General features: G+C 38.4%; 2 protein-coding genes across 2 annotated transcripts in view; both read left to right on the top strand.

Moving 5' to 3' along the window:
* ttll10 (tubulin tyrosine ligase like 10) overlaps positions 1-13,791 on the top strand; it is a 31,635-nt gene extending 17,844 nt beyond the window's left edge. Inside the window, exons 8-13 of the mRNA XM_018096010.2 lie at positions 966-1,137; positions 5,853-6,024; positions 7,191-7,331; positions 7,556-7,672; positions 8,232-8,325; positions 11,968-13,791. Coding sequence (XP_017951499.1) covers positions 966-1,137; positions 5,853-6,024; positions 7,191-7,331; positions 7,556-7,672; positions 8,232-8,325; positions 11,968-12,554 — 1,283 coding nt within the window. The 3' untranslated portion in view covers positions 12,555-13,791. The remainder of the gene's footprint in view (positions 1-965; positions 1,138-5,852; positions 6,025-7,190; positions 7,332-7,555; positions 7,673-8,231; positions 8,326-11,967) is intronic.
* An 81-nt stretch (positions 13,792-13,872) lies between these two features.
* LOC100498550 (pleckstrin homology domain-containing family N member 1) overlaps positions 13,873-17,689 on the top strand; it is a 33,453-nt gene continuing 29,636 nt past the window's right edge. Inside the window, exon 1 of the mRNA XM_002942423.5 lies at positions 13,873-15,548. Coding sequence (XP_002942469.3) covers positions 15,460-15,548 — 89 coding nt within the window. The 5' untranslated portion in view covers positions 13,873-15,459. The remainder of the gene's footprint in view (positions 15,549-17,689) is intronic.

Genomic DNA, 17,689 nt, shown 5'->3' with positions numbered 1-17,689 from the left:
TGTTCTCAAAAGGAAATACACAATTGGCCCCTCTTTACTACCTACAGGCAGAATGGTTTTCCATGTTAAACAAATATAGCCTTTATTGCTAGTTTTATATTGCCTATAGTTCCATGCTTTTGAGCCTAATAATTGTGATTTAGCATGCAGCATATGGGATCAAGACAGCCCTGTATTTCATATCTGCTCTTGAACAGGTATGAAGTCTAGAGATATTTATGCTCTTTGTGTTCCATTAATTGTGCCCTGATTGAATGCCATGCACCTTGAGGGTGGGTTTTCAAGCACAACACCCACGCATAACATACAAAAAGAAGCAGATTTTGGACCCATATCGATGGATCATTTTGTGTTACACATTTGTGTTATTCATATTGGTGCTGTAGCGAATTGTGCTACTTTTTGAAGATAGTAGTTTGCCTGTTATTAAATGATGCCCATTGTTACTTAGTGCTTATTGGATCAGTAAGACAGGGAACATAAGGTTGGCTGTTTTGGTTGTATTTTTGCACTCAGCACAAAGGGGTTGCTGCCACTTGGGGGGGGGGGTCAAGAAGGGGTTGCATCGACCTATTGCGCTCTCTGCAGTAAAAGAACTGAATCTTAAAAGTTACTAGAAGTGGATTTTTGCTGTCCCTGGTAAGTGGCTGCTCACTGCTGCCTGAACCAAGCTTTTCACCTTGCTCATGGCAAGAGCGGCCCTGTGTTTACTGCCTTTATACTGTATGTTGCAGATTTGCTGTTATACTGTAGAGACCTGACATATACTTGTGCTGTGACATGGGGATTGCTTGATAATGTTAAACCAAGTCCCGTCAGTCTTGCTGCACCATACCCAGCACAATTTTTATTTTTGGTTCATTGATTACATGGATTTGTTAAGGAACTAGGAGCAAGTTTCAACCATGAATAAAAGCTGATTCCAAACTCTGCATGATTATTATTTATCACCTTTCATTGTACAGAAGAAGAGACCTGGATATGCAAACCCACGGGACTGAACCAAGGACGAGGCATTTTCCTGTTGAAAAGCCAAGAACAAATCAGCACGCTTAAATCTCAGTTTCAGGACTTGAATGATGAGTCTACAGTTAAGAAACCCAGGTTTAGGTGCCCCCAAGCTCGAATTACCCAAAGGTACAGTAAATAATGGTACTTTTACCCTGAAATACATAGAGAAAATGTATTAAGCATTTTAAAGCAAAATATAGGCTTTTCTGCAGAATGCTCCATGTTGTTGCATATATCTTGAATTCACATGAAAAGCTGTTGAAATTCTTGATAAAGAATACACATGAAACAAATAAAACAAGTGACATTTTTCACAAATAAAAATGTGGTGCGCATAACAATAACACATTTTACATTTTCTTGTCCTTAAAGGGCCAGTAGTACATATTATTCATTTGTCTACCCCAGTGCTGTCCAACTTCTACGGTGCAGAGGGCCGGAATTTCTCTAGCATACATGGTGGAGGGCCGCTAATGGAAGCCAGTTTTGACCACTCCCCTTTTTGAAACCACACCCACTTCAAACCACACCTATTTTATCACAATGGTGGTAGCACAGCAAAATCCCAAATGCTTGGTCCTTACTGTGGGGATATCAACCATCATTCATATGTGAAAGAATTATGTCATACTAAGATATACCCTTAAATTCCATATGCCTCCTCCTCCCCTGTGGATAGCAGAGCAACCCCCAGTACATAATTACACATCTTAGGGACCATTTAATGGCTATTTCCAACTGCTAACAAACTCCCACAACAAACCCCTGCCAGGTTCACCTCCCACAAGCAGCATAGGGCAAGCAGAGTATGGCACACACAGGCAGCACTCTGCCTGTCCTATGCTGTCTGTGTGTGCCATACTCTGCCTTCCCTATGCTGCCTCTGTGTGCCATACTCTGCCTTCCCTACCCTGCCTGTGTGTGCCATACTCTGCCTGCCCTACCCTGCCTGTGTGTGCCATGCTCTGCCTGCCCTACCCTTCCTGTGTGTGCCATACGCTCCCTGACCTATGCTGCGTGTGTGTGCCATACTCTGCCTTCCCTATGCTGCCTCTGTGTGCCATACTCTGCCTGCCCTACCCTGCCTGTGTGTGCCATACTCAGCCTGCCCTACCCTTCCTGTGTGTGCCATACCCTCCCTGACCTATGCTGCCTGTGTGTGCCATACTCTACCTGCCCTATGCTGGCTGTATGTGCCATACTCTGCCTACAGTACCTATGTCTGAGGTGTGAAGAAGTGAACAATGGGAGTGATTACAGTCTGAGCCTGAGGTGTGAACACTGCAGGGGGTGAACAATGCAGGTATTAAAAGGTGTGAAAAACACAGGGGATTACATTTTTAAACAATACAGGGGGATTACAGCCTGAATCTGAGGTGAGAACCATGCAGGGGGCCAGTTAATCCCAGTACTGATACCATTTAATGCTTACTCAAAGGTAAGCCATCAAAGCAGCCAGACAGGTGGGGGGGCCACACAGAGGGGGGTCGCCAGTTGGACAGCACTGGTCTACCCTATAAAAAAATCACCATGACTTCTTATAAAGCAGCCTGGTGTTATTTTAAAGGGATTCTGTCTGTCTAAATTACACTGTTTAAATAGCAAATAATTCACTCTACCATTTAAAATGTTATTCTTGAACCAACAAATGTATTATTTTAGTTGTAATATTGGTTTGTAGGCACCATCTCAGTGCATTGTGCCTGATCCTGAGCTTTAAGAAGGAGCCAAGCACCGCACAATAGAACTGCTTTTAGATAAGCTATTGTTTCTCCTACTCAATGTACTTTTAATATGACCCAAGTCGCATAATACAGGTTTTTTTCCTCCCTGCGTGCTATTCTCAAGTGAGCAAGTTTAGCAATGCAAACTGTGCAATGCTTTAATCTTCTCCAGCCTTCAGGAAACCTGGTTTTTAAAAAGGGTCTGGGGTATCAGGAATCATTGCCTCTCATTGTATTTAATGTATTTGGGGCTAACATTCTCACTGCTTTTCTCATATATTGTGGATCTGGAGTCATTGTTCATAGAAGTCCATGTATCATTATTTACACGTGCATACTGTGTGTATATATCTATATATCCTTTACTTTGTATTTAAGCTGGTAGAGAAATGCTAAAAGTCACCCTAAATTATTGGGAGGCGGTATAGGTAGTAATGCCTGTTTAGCCACATTTTAAAAGTCAGGGCAGTAGTAGCTGTGCTATTAGCCCATGGAAGCACTATCAGTTCAGACAGCTGAATCCTTCAGCAGAGGTTTCAGGGACTTGATACTTTGTTACCTAACTGATGCGTTTGAAAAAAAAAAAAAATTCCCTTTTCATATTTACTTAAAAGTTTTTTGCAACCTTGAATTAAGTCTAAGCAATCAAAAATACATTTCAAAAATATACAGTAGCAAATTTGAACAAATTCACCCTGTATAAGTACAATAAAAGGGAGGTAAAAAGTGGCAGAGACACCTACCAATATTACCAATTTTGATGATTAACAGATAGTAACACGTATAATGCCTAAACCTCAGTGTCACAGTGTCTCCTTAAAACAGTGTAATGCTTATAACTCCCATTATATATGGACACAGGGGCCATATTTATAAAGCATGTCATTTTCCTAAATTTGCCTTGTTTTAAAACTTTGACAGAAATCCCAGCACCCCCAGACAGCTTTTGGTTACTATTGGTGCCATTAGTGTCCAATCTTCTAACTTTTATTTAGAATAATATACCCCTCAAATTATGAACCCACACCAATAAATAAATCATTTTATTACACAGGCTCTTAAATGCTGTAGCTGTTTACAAATATATATTTTGTAAAAACAAATAGATCTAAAAATATATTTTATAAAATTAAATTGATCTGCTTTTTACTGCAGCTGCAGTGCTGTCCATTGTTTTTAATCTATATGGGACTTTTTCTCTTTAATCAGTAGGCACAATATCATAATATTCCCTTAGCTGCTCACATCTACATTGTTGTATACATGACTGACTTAATTTTGTGTGCTTCTCTTACAAAGCGTATTGCAATGTCAGTTGTGTGTTATTCTTTTTCTTTATTAGAGCGCCCTCTCGTGTCAAACTTAGACATATTCATGAACATTAAGCTTTACACTTTTTTGTTGGCCCTGTGATGATGATACAAATCAATACTTACACAACTTTTCAAAGCAAATAAACCCAAGCCAAACATTTCTTTTATTTATTTATGCATACATAGTGACCATGAAACAACAATGCAAGGAATGTACAGTGGAAATTATACAAAATGGAAATGTTTCACAAAATAAATACATTACACATCACTATGTTGCTGCAGTTTTGGCCAAAAATTAAAATAAAAAAATGCCAGACACTGCCTGACTGGCCTTTGCCTGTGCTATATTGCTTGATAAAATGGTTACTGGCTGTTTGTTTTTGACATTGCTGCCTGTCCTGGCTTATGTCTGAAATCCAACTACAGAATTGTTTCTAGCTTTGGATACTTTGGAATCTGACTTCTGCTTAATCTGCCTGTTCACAGGTGCCAGCTTTCTCCTTAGCCCCACTGCCTTCCTTACTCAGAAGGGTTTGTGGCCATGACAAAAAAACTACATGCCCATTAAAGCAGGCAAAAATTGCTTAGAAATGGCAAAATTTGTTTCTAATTGTATTGTAAGTGCAGTCTGGAACATTGCATCTTTGGGAGAAATCAACTAAACTTTAAGTTAGCTTGTCCTGGCATTGCCCATTGTACTAAAGATGACTGGCTAATATTAAGTAATGGGATGACTAATGATCTTAATTTACCAGGGAAAGATTCCTCTGAAACTCCCCCATGAAGTTCAAGATGTTCAGGCACTTCCCTCATGCTTTCAAGTAGTGTCAACTAATATAAAATATCAGATGCCCTCAGTATATCTACTTTCCTTTTCATGCTCCCCTTCTCTTTAGGGGGTCCAGTCAGTGAGACTCATGTTGAACAGATGCACTAGTATTCCTAACTCTAAAGGCACCCCCTACTCTCGTGCCCATTGATGAGTCCCTGTCTTGGTAAGAAATGATAATCTTGTAGGGATTTGGCCTTTGATACTTAATTTCCATCTGATTTCTATCAAGCAGGCACTGCCCAATAGGAAAAGGAAACATGTATGTGGGTGTGTATTTTAAACAAATCTACCATAAAGGAGACTTTTCCATCATGATATTATTGGGCTGAGGACACTGTTGCTAAATGTGCACCTTCTTTTTTGGAATCTGAGGTTTAAGTTGAACAGGATTGCAGAAACTTTTTAACCACATTTCATATTTTCTTATAAGTGGACAACTAAAACTTAATGAAACTAAAAGAATGTATGTGTGTATTATAATGGCAGTTGAGGCTTTAGTCCAATGCCTAGTGCTTGACAAGAGCCCAGAGCTGTTCTCCAGCAGACAATGGGGAGCAAGTGAATATGTACTAAATAATATTTATGATCACTACAGCAAGTCAAGGCTCCACCACCTTGTAATTATTCAATCTTGTATGGCCTTTAACAGTTGTTGAGTAACTGTTTGTACTGCCTCCTGTAGTTGTAGTTTGAATTATGTTTCCTTGGGCTTGCCACCCAGCTAGTATTTCTCTGGCCATGCTGGTAAGTGACCAAGAAAAGCCCATCCCTGGCTTGCTTGGATACATAACCAACCCACCTAGTTTCTCCCTTGATATGATCTATTCCCCACTCCGATGACAGCCAGCACCCCTAAACCCCCATGCTCATGATTTAAGAACTCTTGAAGGACCATCTGATATAAATGTATAATGCTGGCAAGCCTATTTACAAATGACTTATCATGCCCTTATGTTTCTGATACTATAGGTACATACCTAACCCTTTGCTTTTGGATGAGCGGAAATTCGATGTTCGCTCATACATGGTCATTGCGTCCACCACACCCTATTTTGTGTTCTTCAGCCATGGGTATGTGCGTCTTACTTGTAACAACTATGACCCCAAATCTGATGATCTCACTGGTCACCTGACCAACCAGGTAAATACACTAATATGTTGTACTGGAATGGCCATGTTAGATTTTGGCAAGACTGTGTGTATGCTTTCAAGGAGAATATAAAATATCAGATGCCCTCAGTATATCTACTTCCCTTTTCATGCTCCCCTTCTCTTTAAGGGGCCCAGTCAGTGAGACTAATGTTGAACAGATGTCATGTTACCACTAGTATTCCTAACTCTAAAGGCACCCCTACTCTCTTGCCCATTGATGATTCTCTGTCTTGGTGAGAAACGATAATCTTGTAGGGATTTGGCCTTTGATACTTAATTTCCATCTGATTTATATCAAACAGGCTCTGCCCAATAGGAAAAGGAAACATATATGTGGGTGTGTATTTTAAACAAATCTACCATAAAGGAGACTTTCTCCCATCATGATATTATTGGGCTGAGGACACTGTTGCTAAATGTGCACCTTCTTTTTCGGGATCTGAGGTTCAAGTTGAACAGGATTGCAAAAACTTTTTAATCACATTTCATATTTTCTTTGTTTTATTAGTGGACAACTAGCCCACTGCCTATACTTGGACAGCTCTCCCCAAAACATATCTGTAATGTCTTCCATTCATGTGGGGCTAGGCACAGTACAATTCTGAAAATTGCTTTAGGGGCAGAGTTCCTCTGTCATGGTTTACACAAGGCAGTAGTTTGGCCTCCCTATCCACTGTCTAGGCCCTGTGTGGATGTCTTTTTTGTGGATAGCCACTTCTATCATATCCTACTCATAGGGGAGTATTTATTTATATTGGAGACAAATATCATCATAGCAACCAATCAGCAATTAGTATTGAATGGTCACCTACAAGTTAGAAAACAAAAGCAAAGATCTGATTGGTTTCTATGGGCAACGTCATTTGATATTTGTCCCCAATGTTGATAAATACACCCCATAGTGTATTCAGAGACTATTCTACTTGTATTTAAAAAGGTAACAGATCTCTAGGTGTAGGATAATACTAGAAGTAATAGAATATTATCTTAACAATGAACAATAGCCTGCATCATATAACTTCTGTTTTGGCATGTTTGGACATTTGAGTGTGCTGGTGGTTCTGTGCCAAAAATCAATAAACATTTACATTCACTGTATTGCTTTTCTCTCACTGCTTAATGCTTTATCTTATTTTACTATATATTTTGTACCAGTACATGCAAAAGAAGAACCCTCTGTACAGTGAACTGAAGGAGGAAACTGTGTGGGGAATGGAAAGATTCAATAATTATGTAAATGAAAAGTTTGCTTCTGACAAGGGATTACCCCAGGACTGGGTGTTGAACAACTTCACGGTGAGATATAACATATCTGGCCAATCCCTGACTATATAGAAGCAGAGTAGGCTGTTATTTCGGCCCCATACACAGGCCTATGTAAACCTGTGTATGGTGAGCATCTGTCTGTCTGTTTTGTGATTTTCTTTTTTTTTTGTAAGTAAACAACATTTCAATGAAGAAAATATAATCATAGCTGAACTTGTAGCCTTGTAAACTTGTAGTTTTCCTGTCTTTTTTAGAAAAGGATGCAGCAAATCATGATGCACTGTTTCCTGTCTGTAAAGTCAAAACTTGACTGTCGCCTTGGATTCTTTGACCTGATTGGCTGCGATTTCTTGGTAGATGAGGATTTTAAGGTATTGTCCAATAAAATGGTAGGATGCTGCAGCTTTTTTAAAATAAATGCAAAAAAAAAATACAGAGGCAACAATTATCAGTAGTTTGCATATTTTTCATAAACATTCCACTCCTTTCCTGGGTTCTTTAACACAAAATACAAACAATATAATCCACTGAAAAGCCTTTTTTTTAATACAGAGTACAGAGGAAGTGGGTGCTGGGAGATAGGGCCAAACAAAAGTAAATGGCAGGTTATAGGGAATTTAACATTTAAACCTTCTACTTATTATCTACAAAAGAGAAGGCTGACATAAACCATGGGCTTATGGTCAATCTGTTTCTTTTCATATAGGACTCTCTGTGAGTGTGTATGGCTCTATTTATATAGACCTTTCTGATAAAGCTTACTTAGTACCTTTAGTTCTCCTTTAATGAGTATGAGTAAAACTTTTGCAGAATTATCTGGAATTCTAAACACCATTGCATTTATTATTAATCTTAGACAATTCAGCTTCTCTTGTCTTCCCATAGCCCATGTTATATGATTAATATGTGAATGTTGATTTCTTCTTACAGGTGTGGTTACTAGAGATGAACTGCAACCCAGCTCTGCACACTAACTGTGAGGTGCTAAGGGAGGTAATCCCAGGTGTGGTTAATGAAACACTAGGTGAGTTTGTGCTTTTGTACTTTTTATACTTCATGCAAATGCAAGTGGAAGGCTTTACCCTTTTAAAAAAAATTTTTAATGCAAGAAATGTGAAAAGCATTCTGAAAACAGAAAGTATTCACATATCTCATGCTACACCCATTAGCACCAAAAAAGAGACTTTGACGTTCATTTACATCCTCAAGTGCAGTAGTTGTTCCCACAATTTCCTTGCAGTCAGCTGCATGTAAGCAACTTTCATTATTCCGTATAGTTATTGTTGGCACTAATCAGCCCTTCCTGCCTTCCATTCCAAATGGAAGGCGGAATGGAAGTATGTTTTATTGGGTGATAGAAAAAAGAAATTTGAGCCCCCCTAGCATCATACGAATTACGATGCACACAAACAAACCAAGGGCACACATACATGTTAGGTGGCATCAGCCAATAAATTTACAGAGCTCTTCCCTTTGCTCTTCCTGTTACAATTAGAGCTGAATTATTTCCTGGCAGGGGATCTCTGAGGGAGCACACAGATCATAACAAAATGGAGGCTCAACCTAATAGATATAAACGGGCAATATATCCCAGTTTGGTAAGATTCTTTGATAAGCTACTTAATACATAAAAACAGATATTTACCGTACTTAATTGGTTGGTTGGTTAAGTGTTCATTCTGAAGGTATTGTTTTCCCTTAAAATGGGTTGTTCACCTTTAACCTAACTTTTAGTATGTTATAGAATAACTACAACAAATTGGTTTTAATTTTTTTCTTTTTTTTATAGTTTTTGAATTATTAGCCTTCCTCTTCTGCCTCTTTCCAGCTTTGAATTGGGGTCAGTGACCCTGAAAGCCAAAAAACGATTGCTCTGTAAAGCTACAATTTTATTGTAACTGTTACTTCTTATTTCTAACCTTTCTTTTTAGGCCATCTCCTATTAATATTCCATTCTCTCATTCCAATCAAAGCCATATTGCTAGGATAATTTGGACCCTAGCAACCAGATAGCAGCTGAAATACCAAACTGGAGAGCTTCTACGTAAAAAAACGCACATAACAAAAAATGAAGACCAGTTGCAAATTGTCTCAGAATAGCACTCTCTACATCATACTAAAAGTTAAGTTAAAGTTGAACAACCCCTTTAATAGCAGATATACTGCTTAATAATTGGTGCCATAAACCTACACTTGCTAAACCTGTTTTATCTGTTTAGATTTTATCAGTGCATGATATGAGCAAAGCTCAGCAAATCTTTCTAATAGATTCCTTAAAAGTTTGTGTGTCTCTAGTTGAATGATTTCTTCTTACACTAGCTTTATAAAATTGTTGCCAGAAATATCCACATTTATGGCAAAGTGATAGCTTCTTTCAAGGAAAATCAATGCTTAGGCCTCTGAGTCAGACACTCAAGGTCTGGAGCTCACGTAGATCTCTAACCACAAATGTGCTGCTGTGCTACAGTGATGCTGCATCTACAGTCCTAGCATAACCTGAATGATCAGGGCTGGTGGAAAGAAATATATCTTTCTTACCATGGTTTCAGAACCACTTTGGCTTACTGCCAGAGCTGGTACAGAGTAGTAATATCAGTAATAAGAGTTTATAACTGTGTATAGCTGATAACAATGTATATAACAAAATAAGCAGGCAGCACTTCATACAAAGTAAAGTGCAAAGTGCAACGCTATGCCCTGCATTTTATATTTGCAAAGATTTTCACCTCAGTGTGCAGCATACAAACTGGTTAGTGGCAAAGTGACAAGTGTAAAGAAACTGACTATTGTACCCATATTTCAAAATGTGGCACTGTGTCTGCTTAGCTGTCAGTATTACTTTAATTTTGCTGTTAAGGTCTAATATGGATCACAGAGGGGCCGAGGGTTAATGCTGTTGCAGGGAGCTGAAATGGGGGGGGGGGGGTTCTTTTTAGGGTCCTAAGCCAACTGTGAACCAGAGTCATTGTTAATTTGCTGGTGGTGGATGAAGCTCAGAAAGATTAGAATTTCTTTTACTTAGGGGTTAATATCAATGCAGGGGGTGGGGGTACTGTTATAGAAGTGTGCCTGGGGACACAGGAAGAATGTTCCCTATCTAATGCATGAAGGCTAATAGGGAAGTGTTGAAATGTGAGTTCTTCCTGCATTCACGAACTATGAAAAGCTGGCAGCTATATGATGATAAATTTGTAGGAAAAGCAAAAATCTGAACAAAAAAACTTTTCACAGAAAGCAGTATCCTAATTCACCATCAAAACAAGGTGTAATTGACCACTTTTTTTTCAGGCAGTAGCACAACACTCAGACTCCTTGCTTTGAGATCAGGAGTTCTAATAAAAAGCATTAGGAAAGTTACTTAAATATGCAGGTTTGCCTTTCCCAGCAGCCCGTGCTCTTAAAGGCATGTTCAGTTGAAACTATTGATAAAAAAATATATTTCTATAAATACACATTTTGGGGCCTGTCTCTCCAGAAATAAATCTTACAATCTTATTATCAAAAAAGACATCATATGCATATAAGAGTAAGAATAAGTTTTGCTTAAATGTGATCTGCTGCGGGTTTTACTGATCTGTCTGTGGATTAAACATTTCAGAGAGGCTGAAGGGTTGGATTGCAATGTTCAGCTAAGCACAGAAAGGTACACTGCGTCTTACAATGTAGGGGACAATGTGGCAATTTCTAGTTTGAACATTATATTGTAAGATGGGACTGCAATAAAAATGAAATATGTTACAGTTCTCCCTTTTCAGGAATAAAACAGTGTTCTATCAAACAGTTAAGCCCTTCCAGACCAAATGTGTCCTGGAAACACAAAATTAGGAAAAAGGTTACATGCAGGCTAGATAAGCAATTTAAACTATAATACAAATATTTTTACATGCATTTCAGGCAATAAATTATTTCATTGCTTACACTGAGATGATTTATCCCCCAACCCACCCATTTTCTGCATCCTTGAGTCAAAAAGTGCATTCTCTCCTTCCTCTCCACAAACGGTCCATTTTTTTCTCACCTCAACAGTTGACATCTATCTTACCCATGCATAATGCCCCAAAGTTAATTTCCCTGTGAAAACATTGCAGTGACACAGTGCAGTGGTTTATGAGTAGGTCAAGTCCTAGGGGTGCCCGAAAGAGGTATTTTGTACATAATTGCGATAGGCAAAAGCGTTTCATAAATTACCCCTATCTAAATTTAAACATTAGGCTACAAGCTTAAACCAACCCCATGTCATAAGGGGGATAATGAGCTTGTCCTAGATTTTATTAAGCCTGAAATCTCTTCACACTAAATAGTAACATGAACTAAAGTCTCAAAAACACAGAGAGTGGATTATTATCCACTCTGGGTGTGCATGTGCTATGCTATGGGCTACAGTGCAATAGCATCTTCTGATATCTGATGCCAAGTCTGCCAAAATAAATCCTCTTTGTATTCTCTGTACGCCATTTCCAGTTTCTTACTGGAAAGAATAATGAACTTGGCACAACTCTGTTACCTTCCTCAGGAACTGCCTGAAAAATGCATGACAAAGAAACAACTATTTCTGATGTTGTTTTCTACATGCATCCCCATACACAGTGCTCTGTTATATGAAATTTCTACTGCACTAAGTCACAACAACACAATGATTGCTTTATCATTTGATTTCTTTTTGTAGATTTGACTCTTGAAATTTTCACCAAAAGCCAGAAAAACCAACATATTATGCCCTTGAATGCCCAAAACAAATTTATTTTACTGTATAATGGAGAAAACAATGAACATGCAGTGAAATATTTAAGGTCCAGAACCACTAGTCCATCTAAGAACCCAAGCCCGCTACAAACAGAAAGCTGCCGGGAGCAACCAGTAAAGAACACAGAGAAAACACCTAAGAAACCCAAGTTTTCTTCAGACCATGGGATTGTTAATGTTATAAAACCACTTAAGTCTAAGACTGCTCAGAGAGCAACATTAGCAGTATCTCCAGTTCAGATGACTGGAAAGTTTAGCGACTTTATACCCCATGCCAATAAACCCAAATACAGACATGAATTAAGAGCCAGCAGAATGGAAGCAATGCAGAAAAGTTATGTTATATCAGCAACACCTCAGCTCAATAACATTACTGCCAAACCCAAAACTGTAGCCAAGATTGTCTTTTCTGGCCCTCAGCGACTCCGTATTCTTGAAAGCAGATCTTATCAGAACTTAAATAAGAGCACACATTTTCCACATGTAATTTGTCAGTGGACACCAATGTAAACTCTCATGTGGCCAAGAGCTGTCTCAGCATGCAGCCTGATGATCCCAAGGTACTCGTTCTCAAAATGGAACACACAAGGGAGGAGTTGGACATGGAGTCTCCTGGGTAATAAAAGTAGGATCAATTGAACACTAAGAACAAGAAAAAGAACCTACTTAATCACATGGAACATAATCCAGAAGTGTTTGAAATCTGTCCCCTGAGGCCTAAATTCTCATCCAAAAAAACTTTAAAACCCAATGTATTTTGGGCATTCTTTTACTGGTTTATTCTTGCTGAATCTCATTGTTGAAAATAATTTGGGGGTATACAGTAACATTGTTGTTTAACTAGCAAAATAATTTGTTGACATCTAAGTCATTAAAATGGGAAAATTATTAGTATGTGTATCTATAAAATATGATAAAAAAGATTAAGAGATAGATAGAGGGTAGATAGATAGGTAGATAGCAGTGGCATAATTCCATGTTTCTGGACCCCAGAGCAAATTCAGTTTAGGGCCCCACTGGTAAATTGACATATTTTATCAATATATATTGAAATTGCTCACAAATTAGGGCTTCAGTGGGCCTTGTACTATCCTGCCCCCTCCCCGTTCGACTGCAAGGTCTGATTCCCCTGTGTTACACCCTGGTAGATAGATTTCTGAAACCATTAGGCCAATTTTTATTTTTGTGGTATAAAGGGCCAATATTCTTCTTTTCAATCACTCAACTGATGATTTTAAATTATTTTATTTATAATAAAATATTGAGTCCTCTGCTCACAAGTAGTGAATTTGTTATCCAGAGACCTGTTAGGTAGAACACCCCAATCTATCAATGCAGTTGTACAGGGTATTGATTACATTATTAGTTCTTCAGACTTTCTTGGTTCACTGTTCCTACATTATTTACAGTACACCATTTGCTCGCATAAGTTTACCATGTCACACCATATCATTCCATTTAAACCCATCTTTGTACCTAGGGTTTCTGTAGCAAATTCACAACTGTTACCAGTGCAGGGCAATAGTACATTATATTTCAATTACTTTGATACATTTTTCTTTAAGACAATATGATTATTCATGCCATCGACATGAATTTAATTTAGTTATCTTCATTTAAAAGCTACTGTTTTATTAAGTTTTAATGAGAAGTGTTTGCTTAAAAATGGCTGTATGAAAAATATCATTCCAGTATTTTAAGGGCTTTCTGCATAATGGGTTTTTGGAATAAAAAATTTTAACCCTGATATGGTATATCATTTCTGTAATAGACAAATAACATTACATTACATTAACAGTTATTTATAAAGCGCCAACATATTCCGCAGCGCTGTACAATATGTACAATAACAATTAATATATTTATTCAATTCTAGCTACCAGGCATTTAACTTGCTGCACTACAAACCCACAAAACCTCACAGAAACTCTAAACATGTAGCTGCTGCATTCAAATGCACAGCCTCAACATTATGTGTCTATTGCAGGCTACAGTGAGGAAGGAGGAGATTAAGTGAACCATGTAATAAAAAGGAAATGTTACTGTCTAGTAACCCAGAGTGACAAATGGACACATAACTTTGACAGATCAATGAAAATAAATGTACGATTGGTTGGTATGAGTTACTAGAGCTGGGCAAACGCATACTTTTATTATATTACCCTAGATACTTTATCTTTATGATAGTCGTGCCCAGCAGGAGGAGAGGGAACAAATTTAGAAGGGGGACAGGCACAGGAAACCTGGAGCAAGTGCATTTGTGTAATTCCTATCTCTATGTTTTAAACAGAATTGCTAACATATTTATAATATATTATTTATGACTTAAAAGATTGTGGTCAAGTTTGTGACCATAACACATAAGGTTTAGAATTGTATGAATCCACTTACCCTAAGATCCACCTCTTCTTATAATAAGCTCATCATTAGCGATGTGTACATGCAATATGTGGGTTTGTGGTTACACACTGCTTCCTGGGCTCAGCAACCACTCATGTCTTTGCTTGTTGTATCTAAGGAACCAAACCTGTGTGTTAGTGTTTTTTCAAGTTTCTAGTTCAAAGCCATTGCATACTTTCAATGAAAATAAGTGGGGCTTGATGTTCTATTTGCAATATCTATAATAATTATATGACTAATGCCAGCAGTATCTGGGTATACATTAACCAGGTGCACAAATTAATCAGAGATCCTTAACCTATTGGAAGGAACCCAAATTTGGGTCCCTGTTCTGCTTATGGTGGGTCTCCAGTGTTACAATGTTTTGCTACAATAGTCAGTATAAATAAATAAGGTGCATCAATTAGTTTATTCAATCTCCCAGTATTTTGAAAACATAATGTATCCTTCCTCAGAGAAAATCTGGTCTGTGAGTACATAAGGAAGGTCACATTATATAACCAATTTTATCCATTCATTCTATAGAATTGTTGCTAACAAGCACCCAGACATTTGAGTCCCATAGCCCTTAAGGCTCTACAAAAAGCTTAGCATTGGAGTAATGGATGCTCTTATCAACGTGAAATAGTACTCAACTCTCCTCAACAATTCCTTTCACTCAAGTCTTTTCCCCTTTGTCCCCTTTGTAACATCTTTATTCTTTGAGAAACTGAGAATCTTAGTGAATCTCCCTCCCCCCCCAGGTCATCCCTTATGCAGGAAACTGAAACATGCTGTAACCTAACAGGAAGTTTCTGTATTTCACACTGCGTGCTTCTGACTTTCTAGTGTATTGTCTCTGTCCACCTCCCCTTTCTGCACGGGACCAAGCTCTTCTGATTTTCTGTCTTTTTTTTATCTTTGTGAAGAGGAAGGATGTGGGAGCCAGTCTCCCCAGCTGTTTCAGCTGTGCCTTTAATGCCTCTGTGTGGTGTCTGTGCTATGGGCTTGATTCCTGTAGCCTGGCAGTGATAGGATGGGATGCTGCAGTGTGACAGCACGGGGCACCAACTCTAAACAAGATGGGCATGAAGAAGTTGAGTTGCTACAAACAGAAGGGAGCAGGTAAGTCCTGTGGTTGCCCAGCAGCTGTTATACTGTATAGGCTCAGGAATATACTTTCAGTTCTCATTTTTTATGTCAGTGGCCAGAACGTTCCTGGCCACCCACTGAACCCAATAATAAATTCCCCACTTCTCTAATTTGTGGTAAGTAGTAATGTAATTTACACTGCTTTCCTGCTCCTCCACCACTGCTATAAGCCATATATCAACATGAGACACATGGTTTTTTCTCTCCCTCCCACCTTTTCCTGGGAGCCTGGCATGTCTTCACATGGTCCAACAAAGAGACTGCACTATGTGACACATTTTACGCTACATTAACTAGAGAGGGTGGTTAAGATTGCAGAGATTTATCACTTCAAATGGAGGCTCCCCGAGGCAAGGATTTCCTCCTCATTAGCTGCTTAGATTCATTTCAATTGTGCTTACTGTATTCCCATTGATCTTCCCATATGGAAATGGCAAACAATCATATTCATAAACACAAAGTGCCATTGTAAGGCTTGCAGCTACATACAAATTATATCTGTATTACTGTAAATGCATGCTTGGTTTGCCAATGCAATTGGCTCAGTATTTCTGTATGAAACTTTCAGCAGAACTGAGAAGAAAAGCCCTTTCTACTTGGAAAGTACCTATGTATTTAAATTGGAAGTTATGTTTCAGTTTTATAAGTTCTCAAACACTGCCCTATAAGTACGTTAGTTTTGAATAATATTATTTCTGTTCTAAGTTGCTTAAATTGATGAGCTATCTCTGCAAATTGATGTATGATATATTGGTGCTATATCAATAAAGAATAAATAGCTATAGTAATCAGCGCACTGTTCAATTCTTTCTCTTTAGCACATCTGTTCATGTACTGTACTGAGCTGGCCAAGCATAGTGATTCCCAGCCCCATAGAGCTTATGATCTATGATGCCTCAATCAAGGAGATTGAGTAACTTGCCCAAGGCCACAAGAAGTTGATAAAGGAGTCAGAGTCCATTGACTTAGCTACTGAGCCATTCATTCTCTCATGTGTGTGATATACTATTTCCCACAGATATCGGACTTGTCAGTGTGAATCAGTCATTTCCTGCAGAGCAGAGTAAGCCTATATCCATAAAAAACTAGGAATCATGAGGAAGTTGTGACTATGGTAAAACATAAAGTTGCTGTTAGTGTGATAGGTGCCACAGAATTCTGCAGGGGTGATTTGGTGCAGTTTCTGCTGCCAGAGACACAGTATCGCAAGACCATAGGGGCATGAAAAACACTTCTTTAGGGTTAAAAATGTAAGAAATGCACAAAGCGTCATGAAATTGTATAGTTGTTAAATGAGATTTGCTTAATTTATTGATGCACTATTGTAATATTGTATCCATATTCTTACTAAGACTGTCAATAAATGATTACTGTATATACTCGAGTATAAGCCTAGTTTTTCGGCTTATACTCGAGTCGGGTTCCTTGGATCCCTCCAGACTAGCACCCTGTCTCCTTTGTGTGCAAATTAGGCCAACCGCAACCAGACCCTCCAGTGCCCTGGCCTAGGCTCCCACTAGCAATACTTATTTCCCCTTACATCTCCTCCGGGACCAGGTCTGCTGCCAGTTTGCCAATGTGCAATGAGCGTGGGGTAGTACTTTTATTGTTTTTGTTGACCCTCTTCTCCGCTTACAGAGCTAGTTTACTGTTTTTCTTTGAAATAAATATTGAAAAAGACATACCCCACTGATGCCTCAATTAATGTAATTTTATTGGCATTTATTTTGATTATTAAAACTTAGCGGTAGCTGCTGCATTTCCCACCCTAGGCTTATACTCGAGTCAATAAGTTTTTCCAGTTTTCTTAGGTAAAATTAGGTACCTCGGCTTATATTCGGATCGGCTTATACTCGAGTATATACGGTACATTATATTTTAACTATATTTTGTAATGAATTTACAGCATATGTACAATGCTATACCTAATTACTGCAAAAGTTCACTCAATGTTTACCTTAGTGATATGCTAAATTGCAAATTAGGTTTTATAATTAATATATAACTCCAATATTAAGAGTCACATATTCTCTTTATCTTCCCTTTTAAGGCTACTGCCATGCAATGCGGTTTCTCTGCATATAATACAGTCAAAGAAACAGCCAATCTGCTAC

Source organism: Xenopus tropicalis, chromosome 7 (assembly GCF_000004195.4).
Source record: "Xenopus tropicalis strain Nigerian chromosome 7, UCB_Xtro_10.0, whole genome shotgun sequence".
Taxonomy (NCBI): domain Eukaryota; kingdom Metazoa; phylum Chordata; class Amphibia; order Anura; family Pipidae; genus Xenopus; species Xenopus tropicalis.
This window is presented reverse-complemented; position numbering and strand designations above follow the sequence as displayed.